The 18,933-nt window shown below is 38.3% G+C and overlaps 1 protein-coding gene and 1 long non-coding RNA gene across 5 annotated transcripts in view; one reads left to right on the forward strand and one right to left on the reverse strand.

Moving 5' to 3' along the window:
- Nucleotides 1–7,619, reverse strand: LOC307171338. Of its 3 annotated transcripts, XR_013823534.1 has the most exons (6): nt 7,067–7,130; nt 5,931–6,047; nt 5,496–5,593; nt 3,243–3,299; nt 615–700; nt 1–229 (listed from the first exon to the last, which is right to left on the reverse strand). It is a non-coding gene; the product is annotated as an uncharacterized lncRNA (long non-coding RNA). The 3 variants fall into 3 exon arrangements; XR_013823532.1 differs by lacking the exons at nt 5,931–6,047; nt 7,067–7,130 and adding an exon at nt 7,551–7,619; XR_013823533.1 differs by lacking the exon at nt 5,931–6,047 and having other exon boundaries at nt 7,109–7,141.
- lnx2b (ligand of numb-protein X 2b) overlaps nt 7,157–18,933 on the forward strand; it is a 20,847-nt gene continuing 9,070 nt past the window's right edge. The window contains exons 1-4 of one of the 2 annotated variants that reach the window (XM_079892899.1): nt 7,157–7,382; nt 15,449–16,005; nt 17,327–17,520; nt 18,657–18,853. In XM_079892899.1, the coding sequence (XP_079749025.1) occupies nt 15,611–16,005; nt 17,327–17,520; nt 18,657–18,853 (786 nt within the window). In that variant the 5' untranslated portion in view covers nt 7,157–7,382; nt 15,449–15,610. Of the gene's footprint in view, nt 7,383–14,422; nt 14,559–15,448; nt 16,006–17,326; nt 17,521–18,656; nt 18,854–18,933 lie in introns of those variants that run through there. The other variant, XM_079892900.1, reaches the window with a different exon arrangement.

Genomic DNA, 18,933 nt, shown 5'->3' on the forward strand with positions numbered 1-18,933 from the left:
GGCCCCTTTTAATGTGTCTCTCAATCATGTTCTCACCTTTGTTTATTCACTTTAACCCATCATCGCCCGCCTCCTCTGTGATCTGCATCTACTATAGTGGATAGGGCACTGACTTCCTCTTAAATTCACAGTGTCCTTCCTGACTCCCGCACTGACTGTGTGTCCTGGACTTATTAACCCGGGAACTTCCAGAGCTCCTTTGTCTTGCTCCTCTCTATACTTAAGGGGGCTGCGAGCAGAGGGGAAAGCTATTGTCATTCACTGTATGCCATGCGCAAGTCTGCCCTTGATCCCTGGCTTTGAAATGGAGTGCTGGAGGAAGAGAGACTGACTCAAGCAATAGTGTCTGACCTAGGCTCTCTCTCACCCTCTAAAAAAATGACTGATAAATGACGATCAAACATTCTTTGCCACTGAATATTTTCATAAGCCATTTTAAACTATTTAGGGTTCTCCACAATCCTTTTCTGAACTCCTCGCCCTGCATGATATAGTCTGTTGTGAATGTAAAGCATCAAAAGAGGGCGCTCTTTGTCAGTCGGTGCTGTAATGGAAACAAGGCCTCCTCTAGCAAACTGGTGCCAGGCCAGAGACAAGAGCAATAAAGTTCTCACCTCATTATCAAGAACACAGCCACATCACAGCCTGCTGCCAGGTGGGACTGGAGGAGGGGGGAAGATAGAGGGGTTGTAGAGATAATCTGGAAAAGAAAAGGGCTGATCTGACAACCTTCACCTGGGAAGACAGATATTTGACTAACCCAATCTCCACAGAAAGGGAATATGCTTTACAGAAAATCTCTTTAAATGTATGGACTGTATGGATTTTGCCATACTTTTTGTAATGTTTAAGTATAATAAACACTATTTAATAGTACATATGTAATAATCATATGTCAGTATAATATACAGTCTAATTGCACTGGATTGATATAGGCCAGGGTTTCCCAAACTGGGGGTTGATAAAAATGAATTAAATCATGAACGTTTTAAATGAATAAATAATTAAACAATAAAATGAAACACTTACTAAAGATCATATATTTTAAATAAAGTATAAAATAAATATTAATGTCTACCAGGGTTAAAAAATCCAGAAATGTATTTATCTATTTTTATGTTAAATGTTCTTTCACATGTTAGGGACAAAACAATTATTATATTACTATTATATTTGTTTACCTGCAAGACCATTAACCAACATCAGAGAACCAGAACAGGCTAAACTTGTTTAAATGATTGAAATATTAACTTAAATTCTCAAGGGGTCTTTAAAAGTCATAAGTAAATATTTTAGGTCAAAAGGGTTTAGCTGACAAAAAGTTTGGGAATCCCTGATATAGGCTATTTAGGTCATGAAGAATAATTATTATGAACACTGAGAAGCTTTCAGGAGAGCCATTTAGTTATACAGGCTTGCAAAGTACTAGATGGACCTGAGCTCCTAACAGCTGGTGTTCTCCTATCTTCACATGTACAACCAATAAATCAATATCAAATCTAGCAGGAAGCCAGATGGCCTCCCTCCAGACCTTCGGCATAGTGGGTCACAGACCTCTTAAAGCCAGCATGGCTACTGTAAGCCAGGCCAATAGAGAAGAGCCTTTGAAGGCTTAGACATTCAACAAGGAGGCTATGAATGACTAAAGGGGACAAATAAGCTGTTACGACTCTGGTCAGATCAGTGTTTGTGTTTCTCTGAACATCAAAGGTCAGAGACTGTTTGATATGCAGCCCCCACACCTTGATCCAGAGCCGGGACAGGTAATGGGGTGGAGTAGTCCATTGAGTAACAAGGAGGGGGGGCTTGTAGAGTCCTCCTCTTAGGTCTTGCTGTAGGGCACTCGACTCAGACAAAGAATCTTTTAGGGCCTCCGACTCCCTACGGAGCAGTCGGCCCCATGAAACTATGAGCATCTTCTGCTCACGGCAATGGCTTGCGCCAGTACCTGGTTATGTGGGCCTTTCTGTGGTCCTGAAGGAACTTTTGCGAGCAGTGCCTGGTACTGATACAGATAAATCATAAATTAACCACTTTTTTTATCATATTTTCATTTTTGTATCATATGGAAATACTATGATACTCAATTTCTGTATCATTTACATGGTACAATACTTCCAAGACCACCATGTAACAGTCATTTTTGGTATTTGTTTTGTGTCTAGTTCGGACCATAAACTACCATTCAAAAGTCTAGGGTCAGTTTTTATTCAGCAATAAACTGATAATAAAGTGACAGTTAAAGACATGTTGCAAAACAAAAAAAAATCTAATTTAAATAAATGCTGTACTTTTAAACTTAAAAATATATATATCACTGTTTCCACAAAAAAAGATACGGAGCAGCACTTTTTTTTCAAAATTAATAGTAATAAGAAATGTTTCTTGAGCAAGACATCAGCATATAGAATGATTTCTAAAGGAGCATGTGACACTGAAGACAAATATATTCAATATTCAAATTTCCCATTACAGTAATACAAAATATTTTTAAATATATTTAAATAGAAAACAGTTCATTCTTTTAAATTGTAATTATATTTCACAATATTCCTATTTTTTCTGTATTGTCATCGACTAAATGCAGCCTTGGTGAGCATATGAGACCTCTTTCAAAAACATTAAAAAAAGTCTTACTGACCCCAAACTATTTGTACCCATCAACTACACCTAACACTTTCACGTTAAACCTAATCTAAAATGTCTTTAATAAATGGTTACTGTTAGGTTATTGGCTTTTCTTCACTACATTTGAATACCTAGATTTAAATCAAATGCTACTTTCATTGTAATCAAAACAACAGCACATAATATGGGCTTGTAAAAACATTTCTACAGTTGTATAATATCAAGGAAATGTAATTACCCTGCCTCCTTGTTTTTCAAGGTTTTCAAAACCTACAAGCTAATTGAGAAAACACGGATCAGTAATGCTCCAGGGTCTAACACAGATGATGTCGCAATTCTAAAAAAAACAAGGCCCAAAAAAACAAGTTAAACAGTAGTTTGATTGAATGGCTGTTCACAGAGGAGTGTGAAATGCCAGCTCTATATGGTGAGGTGTGACTAGTGTGAAGGGGGCAGCTCTGGCCTTTGTGTAACTCCCAGGCTGAATGTGCGGCGGCTATTGTTCAGGCACGACCGCCTGGCCTCTCAGTCTCTCTCCTCCACAGCTTTATCCAAAGCTGCATGACCACTTCCTTAACCCAGGTCAGGGCAAGGTCGTGACTTTGGTAACTTACCCCTAGACCGTCTGCACTGTCTGCTCATCCATAAATGCATAAACGGACCTTGAGGACCTACCGGGGAATAAAAGCATGGAAAAAGTCAAAAAGAACAATTCTATTTTGAACAAAACAAAACACATTTTGATGGTAGAAAAATGATACCAGACTGAATGAAAACAATTACATCCACTAGGAGAAAGATCACAAGTAATCAAATTTATAGCATAGTAAATAACGAATTACATGAATCACTTCACAGAGCGACCAGGAGTGTACATAACATGCTCAGATTTACAATGTTGAATTAACCCCCCTGTTAACCCTAATGGGCTCTTCTATGTAACTGTGAAGACACAGGTCAGTCTGGTCTCTTTCTCTTGTTTCAAGGCCTTATTGGACTGTGAAGAATGAAACCCCTTCTCTGTTGATAAGAAGAGGAAAGGCTAAAGTGCTCAAAGGCATGGTATACACACAGTTTTGGAACTTTGATGGAGGCCGAGTGAAGGAGGAGGGGAGGTATATCGGTTGATAAAGATCACCATGGCTCTTTGATCTTTAAGGAACAGATAAGATGTTACCAAGTGGCATGCTGGGTGGACGAGCAGGCCCACATGACAGGTACAAACAAGCAAACACAGCCCTGGAGGTGATGTCTTCAAGGAGAACCAGATAGCTACAGGAGGAATGGCAGATGGGCAATTAGCCATTTCACTTTGGAGTGAAGTGGAGTGAAAAGTTAACACAGCACACTTGCCTCACTGAGCAAAGTACTTTAGGCTCAAATTAGATACGTTATGCATGAGTAGAGGACATTATTTATGACTTAAAAACATAGATCATGTTCCAATTTCCCTAATGCGACTAATCTAAATTTCGTTTTAGTAAAATCAACTTTGCCAGAACTTCAGGGCAAAATAATCAATGAAAGAACATGCTCCACCAACACAGCAGACTGAATCAAAGACACCATGCATTTTAAATCCATTTGCTCAATTTGAAGGCTGGAGATTGTTAAAGTGACACTCGAATGTCAAACTAAAGCATAACGGGGGTGGGCTACGTCTGCGTGCTCCCTAGGCACTGATTTAGGGCCTGCATGTGGATGCCAGACAGAGCCTGAAGTCTGGGGGTGCAAGCTACAGCCTGAAACAGATGCCTGGCTGTCTGGCTGAGGGAGGAGGGGAGTCTGTGGTGAATAAAATGGGAGAACTGCCTGTGGTGTTAATGTGCTTTCATTGGTCCTCCTAGCAACAGAGCTGTAATATTCACTGCACCTGCACCAGGTCTGTAAGTGAGATGCAGGATGTTAAAGTGGATAATCGTGAGTGCACGTGTGTACATGTAATTAATATGTATATTGGCTTGCACACATTATACAGTGACAGGAAAGAGAGTTCATACACAAAAATGACATCAGTGATAATGCAGTGTGTGTGTGTTTACTACTCACTGCTCCTGATGTGTGTGCACTAACTTGGATTGGTTAAATGCAGAGGATGGGTTACCATACTTGGCCTTCACGTCGTCACTGTCACTGTCATTAAAAAATCTAGCAAAGAAATTTCTCTTTGATGACGAGGCACTCAAAGTAAAACATGCTCTGTATTATCAAAAAAAAAAAAAAATCTATTATTGGACTGGCCTCTAGGACAAACGGTTTGGAAAATGGATGAATGGATCATGGAAGTATAATAAAATATATATTAAGATGTATTAAGTTTGATTCCTGTTCATGACCCAACGACAAAGACAATTAAAAGAATTAAGACGTAAGACCCTTCATTATCAGTTCCCTCCTACAGACATCAAAAGACACATACAGTGAGAGTGCAGCTGCCCTGGTGGTGTGACTTTCTTCTCTCACACTGCTGTTTGTGTTGAGGATGTTTACTGATCCCAGGAAAGACAAACAGGTTCACTCTTATTTGTGGGAGTTGTGCTCAAACAGAGCAGCCAATAGGACTGATTCAGCAAAAGGGTCAGTCTGTTACTCATTGTTGCAATTGTTGTTTTTCGTGTCCTTTCACGTTAGCTGTGTCTTCATACACACAGACTTTCCCGTCAACTGCCAGGGTCACAACTGGAATGTTTTAGATTCCATGACCTTTTATAATACAGATACTATACTATACTAATGCGGAAAAATGCATTTCTGTTAAATTCACATTTGATTTATTGTACCAATATCAGATATGGTCGGATATAACTATGGTTGTAAATGCCAATCAGTTTATAGATAAAATAAAGAATGCATTTATTACCACTTACCAGCCCAGATGATCGGTTTTTACTCGCAGTCACCTATCCATTGTGAATGTAAACATCTGGGAACAGCTGCATAAATGTGGCACTGGCACAGCTGATCTCTGCAACGGCACAGGAAAACAATTTTATTTGGCTTGCTTATAATAAATCAATTTAACTTGGTTATGTGATGTTTGTGCATGTGGATTGAGGATTGTTGGGTTTCATTCAACATTTAGTCACAATGACATATATAAACACATTTGTATAAAAAACTGCAAAATAGCTTTTGTTTGTCATAATGCTATAATATACCTGTAGGTGTGACCCTGATTCTTTTCCGTTTATAATGGATAAGATACTTAATACAGTATTTTGAGGAATAGATGAAACAAAGAAACGTCTAGTTGAACAGTGATTGGTTCGATCAGCAATAGTCATTGTCTGTGCTGGACTTACAGGGGTATAAATCACAGAGGGAACAAGCCTCAGCAGAGAGGTTTTATGAGGGGAGACTTCCCTTGCATCCTGCAGGGGGTAGAGGCCAACACTGTCTGAGTGTCAAAGACCTTTTAACTGGCAGGATCACAAACAAAGAATTATTACTTTATTGGACATCATTTAGGGCGCCTTTTTTCCACTCTCTCGGATTTCTAGTGGGAGAGAAGAATTAACACGCAGAAGCTATTCACTTAAAATGATAGTTATTATGAAAGGTTTCATTTGAGATATACTCCTGCTGGGTTGTTATGGTTGATGAAAACCGCTCAGAGAATATAGCAAAGGTCATTGCAATTAATTTGTTAATTATGCACCCATAAAACAATTATACACATGAATTGTTTGAATGAGGACACTTAACATTTGAAAAAGTGCATTATTCTAAAATTAATGATGCCCATACAAGTGTTTTCTGAGTGCTTCAGCTATTCTCACAGCCGCTAATGAATTGCTGACACAAAACATTAACACTATTGTCAAAATATTTTGAGAATGCACAATATCATTAGCTGCAGTAATGCAGAAGACAAATAAAATGGTCCTGCAGATTAATCAAATCTCTTGAGAAAGCCACATAACTTAATCCATTGAGAATTTGAGTACATGGGAGACTCTTTTGATTTAGAATACTTTTAGGAAATTTAATTTAAAATAAAATTTAAAGTCATATAGCTGTTTAGTAAACAAGTGAGTGCAATACAACTAGATGGAAAACATTCAGATAAGTATCAACTATATAATTAATCGTTTTTAACTGAAATGTTGAACTGGTCCCAGGGCTGGTGTTTGTCATAAGTGTCAAATCACGCTTTAATTGAGACTGTTTATAAGTTGTCGTGCGTTTTAGACTTTGTACATTTATAAAATGTATTGTAAAATAAAAATGTGCATTCAGTAGCTACTGTTTTGTATTTTGTACATTGGTAAATTTGCACACACTGTCTCACCTAGGCTACTAAAAAAAATATTTGGCCAAAACAATGGTTTGATTATTTTCTTAATGTTACACTTTCCTACATTGAGGCAAACTGAAATGTGCCTTTCTGTCCAGTAGGATATTAACATTATAAACAACGTTTAAGAATTATCCTAACCTGACATTTTTGACTGATTAAGTATTTCCCAGCGTCACACACCTCTGCACCTGCACGCCACGCGCTCGCGCTGAGTCCAAAGGTGAATTTATCCCCTTCCTGTGAAAGAAGCGTCAGATCCGACTTGTTTGACTGAAACTCACGATGGTTGCGTCGCTTACGGTTTAATAATACCTGGCGTGGTGTCCAGTTATCAGAACATGGGAATGGAAATGATGAGATATTCATATTTTGGATTTTAGACTAAGTCACGACGGTTTATGTTTTAATATTTCGACCGCGTCTTTGTTTTATTACTTCCGGAAAATCCGCACAGGTAAGACGAGTTTCGGTCTTGAGCGCGAAATATCCTACGCGTCTCTTTTCTTACATAATCTCACAATATTTGTTTAACTTCTGTACTTTTGTTGATTTATTACCATTGAATGTGAATCATTGAAGGTTAAAGAATAGCAAAGCGATCACTACACCGCTTCTGACATACCTCGGACACGTTGTAGATGTTTTTAGGAGGTTGGGTACGTTGTTAAGATAAAGGTTACTATGCTGAGTTACGTAGAGAAACATATGTTCAGTTTTATTTGAATTGTTTCTTTACCCAACACGTAGGCTAATTCAAGGGCACTCGGTTGTCCAGGTTACCATCAGAATCTCATGCCAGCTGATTGATGAATGATTTATGGCTTCTTTCTCGTGTGTCATCTACCTGCAACGTGTGGGTCAGACCCTATTTTTTACAGTCTATGGTCAGACCACGAAGGCCAATTTCAGAAGGTTAGAAAAGTCAGATACTAGTTTATTTCGGATGATATGTGGTATTAAAGTAAAACAAAATGTGTGCTTTAAAGCGTGCTGTTAATACAAATAGCCTCTCAGCTGACTCTATAAAACGGGGGAAGTGACCCCCCTCCAAAAGGTGGAGTCTCCTTTCATAACTTAAACAGACTTTTAAAGGCAAACAAATGATGCATGTTGTGCTGTCTGTCCTATTCTGCTGGTTGTTTGGTACTGGTGCACTTTTTTTGTTTGTTTCTTAAAGAAGAGAAGGTTGATGTCTTGTGTTCTACACATCTGGTCCAACATTTAATGGATCATTTGTACTGAAAATACTCAAAATTCTGCCATCATTTACTCTTCCTAGTGTTACTTAAGTCATGTACAGTATGACTTTCTTTTTACATAGAGCAAAGAATAAGATGATGACAGCATGCAAATGCAATGAAAGTGAATGGTGACTGAAGCTGTCAGTCCCTATACCTTCTTTCCTTATTCCTTTGTGTTTCCCAGAAAAAAATGATTTTTGTTATGGCATGATGGGAGTAAATGAGGAAACAGTTTTCATTTTGAACAAACTACCTCTTCAAGCCTTGAAGTGTTGATTTAGTGCATGCATTAAAGGGTTAGTTCACCCAAAAATGAATGAAAAGTCTTTCATTAATTACTCACCCTCATGTCGTTCCCCTCTAAAACTTTCATTCATCTTCGGAACACTTATTAATATCTTTGATGAAATCTAAGAGCTTTCTGTCCCTCCATTGACAGCTACGCAACTACCACTTTGACAATTAAAAAAAGTTCATAAAGATGAGATCATAAAACTAATCCATATGAATTGAGCGGTTAAGTCCAAATTTTCTGAAGAGACACGATCGCTTTATATGATGAACAGATTTAATTTAGGCTTTTATTCCCATTTAAACATTGATCAGCGAACATTAAAGGGTTCATATGATGCGATTTCTTGTTTTCCTTTTTCTGTAGAGCGTTATGTAGCTGTTTGTGCATGTATAAGATCTGCAGAGTTACAAAGTGTCAAACGCAAAGAGATATTCTTTGTAAAAGTTCAGGCTCTGCCATGTGTTCCTAAAATGCTTAATTCAAACACGCGCCCACAAATTTACGTCAGTATGTGGGGGCAGAGTTTCAGAACACCGCCCAAATGTATACGCAAAGAAAGGCGGCGCAACTTGTATTCTCGCTGTATTATTGTTGCTTCTAAAAAGTGGGCTAATTCCATCTTTGCAAGTACATTCTGGCGCTTCTGACTCACAGACACAGCCTGTAAGTAGGCTATGTTTTCATATTTTAATAATTTGCTACTGACTATTTAAACGCGAGTTTTGAGCAGAGTAGCGCTTGTATGTCGTTTCTACGATTACAAATGCTGACATGGTTTTATGTTTACACAGTGTTCTCCATCTGTAGAGTATTTTTAATAGTAGAAATGTTAAATTATGAGTATACTTAAATTATAAATATTTTACTCTATAATACCCGTAGAGTATTATACTGTATTTTTGCGCAACGCTTAAAAATACTGTATAAGTCATTGTAATCATTATGTGTTCCCAATGAAATAAAACCAATTTGATACGTTCTTGTCCAGTCATGCTGGCAAAGTTGATTGATCAGCTTGGTCATCTGCATTTTCCAGGTCAGATTCGGTAATACTGACATTATCACCTGTCATTATTGCTTTGGCAGCTGATGTCCCAAATATGGTAAGGGACGTGACATTTCCGTCACACGCTTAAGGTATTCGGGCTAATCACAATGCACTGGATTGCTGGCCAATCAGAGCACACCATGCTTTTCAGAACGATGAGCTTTGTAAAAATCAACGCGTTTCAGAAAGGCGGGTACAATAATGTACGGTATGTGTAAAATAATTACTTTTTTTTTTGTTACCTAAAACCGCAAACACATTGCATGAAACCAAATACACAAAATAATGTTTTTTTTAGAACCATCATATGACCCCTTTAACAGAAGCTTAACTGAACCTGCTTGACACACGAGAACAAACCTCTTTGGTTCTTGCGGAACTCAAACGTTCTGCGTAACAAACAAGAATGAACCTCATTGGTTCTCGCACATCAAGCGAACATGCTTTATCTTCTGTTTACCACAACTGATGTGCGAGTTGTTGAATGTTTATATGTGAATAAAAGCCTAAATTCAATCTGTTCATTATAAAAAGTGTCCCTTCAGAAAATTTGGACTAAACCATTCAATTCATATGGATTACTTTTATGATCTTTTTATAAACTTTTTGAAGTGTCAAAGTGGTAGTTGCGTAGGTGTCAACAGAGGGACAGAAAGCTCTCAGATTTCATCAAAGATCTTCATTTGTGTTCCAAAGTTGAAAAACTCTTACGGTTTGGAACGACATGAAGGTGGGTAATTAATGACAGAATTTTCACTTTGGGGTGAACTATCCTTTTTAACAGTTAGAGTAGGCAATGTTTAATCACCCTTCTTACTTGTTCCTATTGGCTTGAAGGACAATAAAAAAAACTCCAGGTGACTATATAGCAGTGCATTTTCATACTTTCCAAATTAAGTCATTCTGTCGGAGCTGTGCCGTTGGCCTTGTATTCATTCTGTGAGGGAGTGTCTGAGGGAATGATTCATGGCTCCTGGTTGAGTTGGGTAGGTGAGAGCTTTTCAGACTGGGTGTTCACATTTTCTTTGATTTACCATTTGTTCTGTAGGCGGTGGACAGGAATAGTCCATTTATTATGATATCAGCACCAAGGTAATCTTAACATCTGGAAACACTATGGACTTTGAAACAGTCCACGTGACTGTTCAGTAGACAAACAGGTAAGTGACAAACTGTGTACTCAGGGAGGTATGTGAACTTAGGTTTTGAGTTTTGTAGTGGAGTTCAGCCTTGAGAGGTTCACAAACTCTACATCATTACAGGACAGGAGAGATTGGCTAGCTGCTTGTTTCCAGTGTGTAAGATACTCCCATGAGGCTGGGGTGAGTCCATCTATCTTAACCAGGGTCACAGCTTCAGTGGACAAGTGTGGAACCAATTTAAACAAAACACATCACTATGCCACAAGGTTACGGGTTTTATGATATAGAATGTTTATCAAGTCTGCTGTTAATTACTGGGCAAATTTAAAAAATGGGCAACGAAATCATAGATTTGCACTGATATGGCCCAAACCTTGTTATATTCAATTGCTACCATTCAGAATACCATAGCAACAGCCTAGCCCACCCCTGGCATTGTGGCGATTAATTTCACACTGGCAAGCATCAGTCGGTATTTTTCCACGGTGCATCGTATTATTAAACATGCAACAGCAGGGCTGCACCAATATTAAAATTATGGCAGATACAGATAAACCGATAATAATAACAATTAGGGATGCTAATGATTAATCGACGGTTGATTAATTGTCAATTAGTTTGATCAATTAAATTATTAGCGATGGTCGATTAAGCAAGGTTATCATTAGAGTTCATAGTTTTGCTCTGTTTTTTGAGTTGCGTGCGGCTCATGTGCAAGATGTGCAGCCGATACATGAGGAAAAAAGGAAGCGTTACGTATTCTAAATGTATTAATGTCTTCAAGCCATAATTAACCAAGGGTCCAAAAAACGCTCCAAACAAGTGATTTAACTGAACATAAGAACTACTACAATAAAACACCACAATAAAAGTACTACATAGAATAAACAAGTAATAATAAGATCCTAGGTGAGTGATGATCTTACAGCGCTGTTTTAGCTGTGCACTTATATTCTATGGGGCTGTTTTTACACGACACCATTTTCATAAAACGAGGGGGGAAAAATAGGAAAACTTTTTATGCATTTGGCCATTCATTTACACGACAACTGCGTTTTGGTAGCCTCAAAGTGCATGTTTTGGTAGCCTCGAAGGTCTCAAAGTGCATGTTTTTGTAAACTGCAAAAATGCGAATCTGGAAGACAACTACTGGCCTGTCAGAATATTACAGCGTGTTTAATTGTTTTCGCAGATCCATGTGAACGGGGATCGTTTTGACAATGTTGTCGTCTGTAAGCGAAAAACGCAAAGGAAAAACTTTTCAGCTCTTAGTACATCGTTGTCGTGCAAACATTACATTTTTTTTAATGTAAAAAAATATATATATAATAATATACAGTATTAAAATTGCTATTCATTTAGGTATTTGCTAAAGATTACATTTAATAGTGTTAAAGTTATTTTATTAAAGGTGCTCTAAGTGATGTCACGCGTTTTTTAGGCTGAAACTTTTTCTGTCACATACAGCAAACATCTCCTCACTATCCGCTAGCTGCCTGTCCCCTGAACACACTGTAAAAAAACGCAGTCTCTGTAGACAGCCCAGGCTCCACAAACTGCAACAAAAACAAACTGGGCCAACCTGCACCACGAAACATAACAAACTGTGTTCCAATAACCAACAAGAATGATTTGGCGGTGGGGGTTGGGGGGTTAGTGCGCGTGCATATGAAGGGGGGTGTGGGGACTGGAGGAGAGAGAAGAACGAAAAGAGAAGTTAGCTAGAGGAGAGATGTCCTAGACAACGACTAACGTTAGAATGATATTCTCTTGAATTTTTATATGGCTGACACACAACCAAAGAGACATTCTGATGAACAAATAGCAAAGAGGAGGGTAAAAGGTGAAGGAACGCACGGAAGGGAGGGGGAGGGGACGGGACGGGTTGAGGAAGAGGGAGGGTCGAGCTAGCCTCCATTTTGTTTGACAATACTTCGAACGTCAACAAGAAGTGACGTCACCCAACATCACTTAGAGCACCTTTAAATTATAAACTGTTTTTAAAAATTAAGCTTTAGATGATGGTAAAGGTCATAAAGGGATAGTTCACCCAAAAATTAAGATTTTGTTATTACTTACTCACCCTCAAGTTATTCCAAACTTGTATGAGTTTCTTTATTCTGTTGTTTTATTATTCTGTCTAATTGTTAGTCGACTACAAGAGGCTGCCCTATTCGCACTGCATTAGTATTGCCTAGTGACCTCTAGTCATTTGTGATAATTGCGGAGGTTGTCTGTGATCTTAATCCTGTGTGAATCGGCCATGTCTGTAATTTGTATAGTAAAAATTCCCCCGCAAATGACCTACCATATTTCGCCGAACACCAAGGTCCTGTTATAATATTAGTCCTGTGCGAATTGGCATCTCTGTGATTTGGAGGTTCTGGTGTGATCACTTGTATTTTTTCCTGATAACAGAGGAAACAACTTAAAATACTCCGTCATTTTTGGTCATATAGATTCGAAACTAAAATGTCTACTTTTATTTGTGTAAACTCACAATAACAACAAAACGTTGTGCTTTTGTAAAATAAAGAAAACAAACAGGAGGCACTTTCTGTCGTCTCGGTCTCTGTTAATTTGAGCGTGTAAAAAAACAACAACCCAAAACTCAGTGTATACTTGCCTCACACAGACGAGAAATATATCTATAGAAAGCTTAAAATGTAAAGCGATTTGTCAACCAATTCAAGTGGAAAACAAATATTCTCAGATTATGTAAGCCGAAAAGACAAAACATTATCAATAATTAAAGAAATTTAGACAGTCTCCTTGCTGTTTTTTCACAACACATTCATAATCATTACTTTTGACTGTGCACTGTGGCATTTTGTATATTTTATATATATATATATATATATATATATATATATATATATATATATATATATATATATATATATATATATATATATATATATATATATATATATATATATTAGGCAATTAAAGGCTCATTATTATGATTTAAATGGCTTATTAATATACACGTGTGAGTGGTTGACTAATCGCTTAAATGAACGACTACTATTCGACTAGAAAAATCTTTATTTTAAAGAATGTTGGTAACCATACAGTTGACAGCACCCACTGACTTTCATGGTATCTTTTTTTCCTACTATGGAAGTCAATGGGTGCCATCATATGTCTGGTTACCAACATTCTTTAAAATAAATTCTGTAAACAGAAGAAAGAAACTCACACAGGTTTGAAACAATGAGGGTGATTAATGTCAAAATTTTCATTTTTGGGTGAACTATCCCTTTAAATATCCAATATTGATTGATATATATCTGTTAAGTATTTTATCTAACTTTAAAGTAATGCATACATTTTACTTGAATTGCCACTTAGTATTTAAATGTAGTGCTAAGGATTATAATTTTTAGTTTGTGAATAACTGATTTTGTGTGGATTATTATGCTCACAGGGATATGTCTATTCAGTTATTAGTAAAATAGGTAGAAGGGCAGTGAGAGAGAAATATGTCCTGCTTGACCTCGGACAACACACACACACAGATATAACACACTGTGTAATTGGCCAGAGGTTGAGCTTGGTTCTTAGAATGCTCTGCCTGCACGAGTACCACATCAGCATTCTACACTCCCCCTCATCCTCCATCTCTCTCTCTCACACACACACACACACACACACACAAATGCACGCTCTCAACCCCTCCTCCTGGGTCGACACATTCTGAACGTTTCTCTCCAGTCTGTTGAGCTCCCCTTTAACTGCATGTCCTTGCATACACACACTCACACGCACAAACACACTCTGTCCCTAGTTGAGATGACGGGCTCTGGTTTCAGTCGGTGCAGGCGGCCAGCGCAGCTGTTGGGCTTGAGTTTCTTTTTTTCATGCAGTGGCTCTGGGGAGTGTAACTGCGCTGCCATCTGAGGTGGGTTGGAATAATGATTGAGATTTACTACCTCACATTAATGGCGGACAGTGTGTTTGTTTTGCTCATCCTTTGAAGTGCCGGTTGTTAATTGTGTCATTGCATTGTGCTATTAATTGTTTTTATAGAATAGGAATTTTTGGTGTAGTATAATTATCATATATTTATGGTATTCTGAAGGAGATGCTTTTTATATTATTATTGTTATAACGGTCTGAAACTGACATATAAGAGATGTCCATGATAAAAGATTTAATTTAAAACACATGCACCAACTTCTTTGTATTTATGTTGGTTTCGAAAAGCTTAAATAGCCTACCATTTTTATTTATTTTTTTACTTAAAAAATGTCATGTGATGTAAACAAGTAAAAGAAAGTTTTTTTTAAACCGAATATTCATATTCATTCATAAATATCTTTAAGGATTCAGGGAGTCACACTACATAAATGTGTGTTGTATTTAAGGTTACAAAACAAACCTTCATTGTAGATGGATTTAGCCGAGATTATGTGGCTCACAGAGGGAAGTCGTCCACTGCAGTTCGGGCATGCAGAAGTCATTACTGAAAAGCTTGTCATTTTTACACTATTAATTTTCAGTTTTTACTCCTTTTTAGAGCAGCTTCTTTGTTCGACCTAGTAGGTGAGTTTTGACTGTTGCCCTCCTGTCATTTCACAGTGCTTAACCGGTTTAATGACTTAAATAGTGTTAGTTAGCCAAACTCAGATTGCTATTGAGGAGGAAACTCGTGGAAAGGATACAGCTGCAGCCCTCTCCCCATATTGTTGCTGTTAAGTGGATTCATGTCATTTCCTGTCCAGCCGGCATGAGCCAAAAAAAGAATGCCAGACGTGAGCTTCAGTTTTTCTTTGTTCTCTTTTCCAACAGAAACTTGGGTGTAGATGAAGCAGCTAGCAGTTTGTACTCTTACTGGATTGGAAATATTTGATTGCTTCTCATCTGATGAATCTGATGTAGAGTTTGCAAGCTGAAAAAAAAGAGGCAGAAGCTCTCCAGCCCTGTGGACGTCCAGATTAACTTCTTCAGGCCATGATGGAGCCCAAGGCGGCTCCACTGGCGGGTGGCATAACGTGGGCGCGGGTGTGTAAGGAATGTGGACAGTGTCATGAAGGTCATGACAGTCACCTGTTTGAATATCAGGATGAAGTGGATGACGAGCTGGTGTGCCACATCTGCCTGCAGCCTCTGTTGCAGCCCATGGACACGCCATGCGGACACACATACTGCTTCCAGTGCCTCAGCAACTTTCTGCACGACCAAGACTTCTGTCCAGTTGACCGCCAGAGGCTTCAGCTACAGCAGTGCCGAGCCTCCAGCCTGCTGGTGCGTAACCTGCTGGACAAACTGGCTGTGCTGTGCCCGTTCCGCAGCGAGTGCCAGCTGAGCATGCAACGCTGTGAGCTGCAGCCCCATCTGCACAACAGGTTAGTGCGTGCCACGACTTTTTGAAATGGAATAAAATGTTTACATATCGCTAAGGCACCAAGGCACACTCGAAGAGATGAAGACAGAGATAATGCGGATATCATTCTGTAGAAATGAAATTAAATCAGTTATGAAGAGTCTGTGGATATGCACGTGTTATTTCTGTAGCGATTAAGGGAGCTGCTCAAAAATTTGTGGAATTCCACTTATCCAGGTTTCATGTGAACAGAGAGATTTAAGAGAGCTGAACAGGATTAAAGAATAGACGCAAGTGGACCGTATGACTGACTAGAAGGCTGAACTCCCGAAAGAACTGGGTGACTCTTTTACATAATGGAGTTAATTAGGAATCACATGAGTGATTACTATAGAATGTCTGCAGATAGCTCATCCTGTTCACCATCTGCCAGGAACACATGGGAGTTGACATATTTAATTTGTGCCCGTTTAGTTATTGGAATTAAGTAGTATTAAGAGTTCATCCCCTCTCACAACTTTCCCTTGTACTAATAACTTATAGTTCCTTTCCACAGTCCTATAAGACTGAATGTGATGGATAGATAGATAGATAGATAGATAGATAGATAGATAGATAGATAGATAGATAGATAGATAGATAGAATTTATTTAAAGGTTGTTCCACCTAATGCAAAGCCATAGTTGATGATATGGTATGCAAACAAGAAAAAAAACTCCCTGAGAATAAAATCCATGACTTTGGCATTAATGGAACACTAGTATGACCCTGTGCCTCAGCGTTCATCTCCCTTACATGGGTTTTCTTTTGCCATTGTATTATTCTTATCTTCTGTGATGTAATAGCATGGACTAAAGGTTGTTTGGCTGATAATTCACGTGGGTAGGAACGCCCCAATGTAAACAGAGAGAGAGCAGCTGTTTGGATGGGAAGGGAGGTGTTGACATGGTGAAACCCTGGCTAGACCTGATTCTGCTCATTTTTTGACCAATACCATCCCTGCAATGCAGCAGAAAAGCCTGTTCATCTGTATAGCTCCTCTTGTTTCTGTACTGAGAATTCCCACTCCCTAAGCATGTTCATCTAAACTAATAGATAAACGCTATGTAGCTTTGCACTGAAACAATAAGCATTGATTTGTTTTTTTCGCTGCTGTTTTCTGCTGACTCCTGAATATGGCAGATCCACATCAGTAGTCAGCATTGGTGCATGTTTAGGATATTTTTAGTTACTGTGGCTGCCATCTGGTAAGGAATGTCTTGTAGGTTAATTAACGGCAGGCCACTGAGTAATGATGCTGAAGTTCTCTCTCTTTCACTGTGCTCCACTTCTCTCTTTTTCAGATGTCCTGCCTTCAAACGACTCAGGGAGGAGGCTGAGAGAAAAAAGAGACCTTCCTGGAATGAGTTTAAAGGAAGCAAATCAGATGGAGATTTAGCTGACGCCAAATCTACCCCAACAATTGCACGCACAGCTCAACTCAGTGGACCCTCAGAACCTGGACTGGTCAACCCAGCCTTTGAGGAGAGTGAAGAAGGTATCGCATCACTTTCTGTTTTTCTTGTACCCTGTCCATCAAGTATTATTACAAAACCCTGTAAATAGCGTTAGCTGATCCATGTGTAATTCCAAGTGTAATTAAAATTAGGAGTATTTACATAATTTTTTTAGGAATATTGGCACCAAAACAGTTATTAAACAAAATTACAGATTTGTTTTTATTTATTATTAATTTGTGTTTGTCAGTATTGGATGTTTAATTGTTTATGCTCATTTCCCTTCACCTAGATTAGCTGTCTACTAATGCTCACTTAAAGTTAATCTTTATTGACACTTATTTATTAACACTGTTAAATTTAATCTTTAGGAAACCTCACAATAAATATCCACTTTTAATTTTATATAGCATTTTAAAGCATTTGATAGAAATTTTATGTCAGCTATCCTTTTATCCGTTATCACATGGAAATAAATATTGGCTTATCTGCAACGGCTAGAAATGCAATATTATTTATGTATCTCTACATAAATAATATTTGTATAATATCTCTGTTTTCTCTGTTCAGGACACCACCTGGTAAGGATTAGATGTAAAAAAGAATAAAACTCATTCTTGGTGTTTTTTTTTGTTTTTATGGTCGTTTTTGATTTGTGGTAGCTCAGGAGGAAAGGTGAGAAGAGTGTAGCACTGACGGTGAAAAGCAGAGGAAATTGATTTGCAGCTGTGTTTACTTTTGGGTAAACCAAAACAGAGGGTATCTTTCATGTGGCCCTTTCTCTTGAGTAGATGGCTGAGGAGTGTCAGGATGTTATTAATATTCCAGTGAAATACATTATGTCATTAAAAACCAACAATTGTCACTGTCTGAGAACATGTTTAATCATGGAGATTCACTCCAACTTTTGTCTGCTTAAAGCTCTAAAACACCTGGAGGGAATCTGGACCTGTCTTCTGAATTAATGGAAATTCTTTTAGTCATAAAGTTACCTAGCAACTATCTCATTATCTCTTGGGAATATGACATCATACATGTGTGTGCTTCCTTGGATAAATGACTCATTCCAAAGCAGTCATAAACAAACTGCATGAGTGACTACTATATGTTGCAATACTTAGTAGTTGTAAGCATTTGTTCACTAAATCGTGTTCTTGATGGTCTGTTGGTTTCCCAGACACCCCCCTGAGGTCCAGTCTTGTGGCAGAGGCGACTGTGGTGGAGCTGTTACGAGAGGATACAGAAGAGGATTTGGGATTGCGTATAGTGGGAGGGAAGGACACACCCTTGGGCAACATCGTCATTCAGGAGATTGTGCGTGATTCACTGGCTGCTCGAGATGGCAAGCTGGCTCCTGGAGATCATATTCTAGAGGTGAGGCATATCTCAGCTTGCCACACCATTTAGGTTATCAATATCTATGGAATTAAACCCATTAGATGTTGTTCTCAGGT

This window comes from Squalius cephalus (genome assembly GCF_949319135.1).
Source record: "Squalius cephalus genome assembly, chromosome: 14".
NCBI classification, from domain to species: Eukaryota; Metazoa; Chordata; class Actinopteri; order Cypriniformes; family Leuciscidae; genus Squalius; species Squalius cephalus.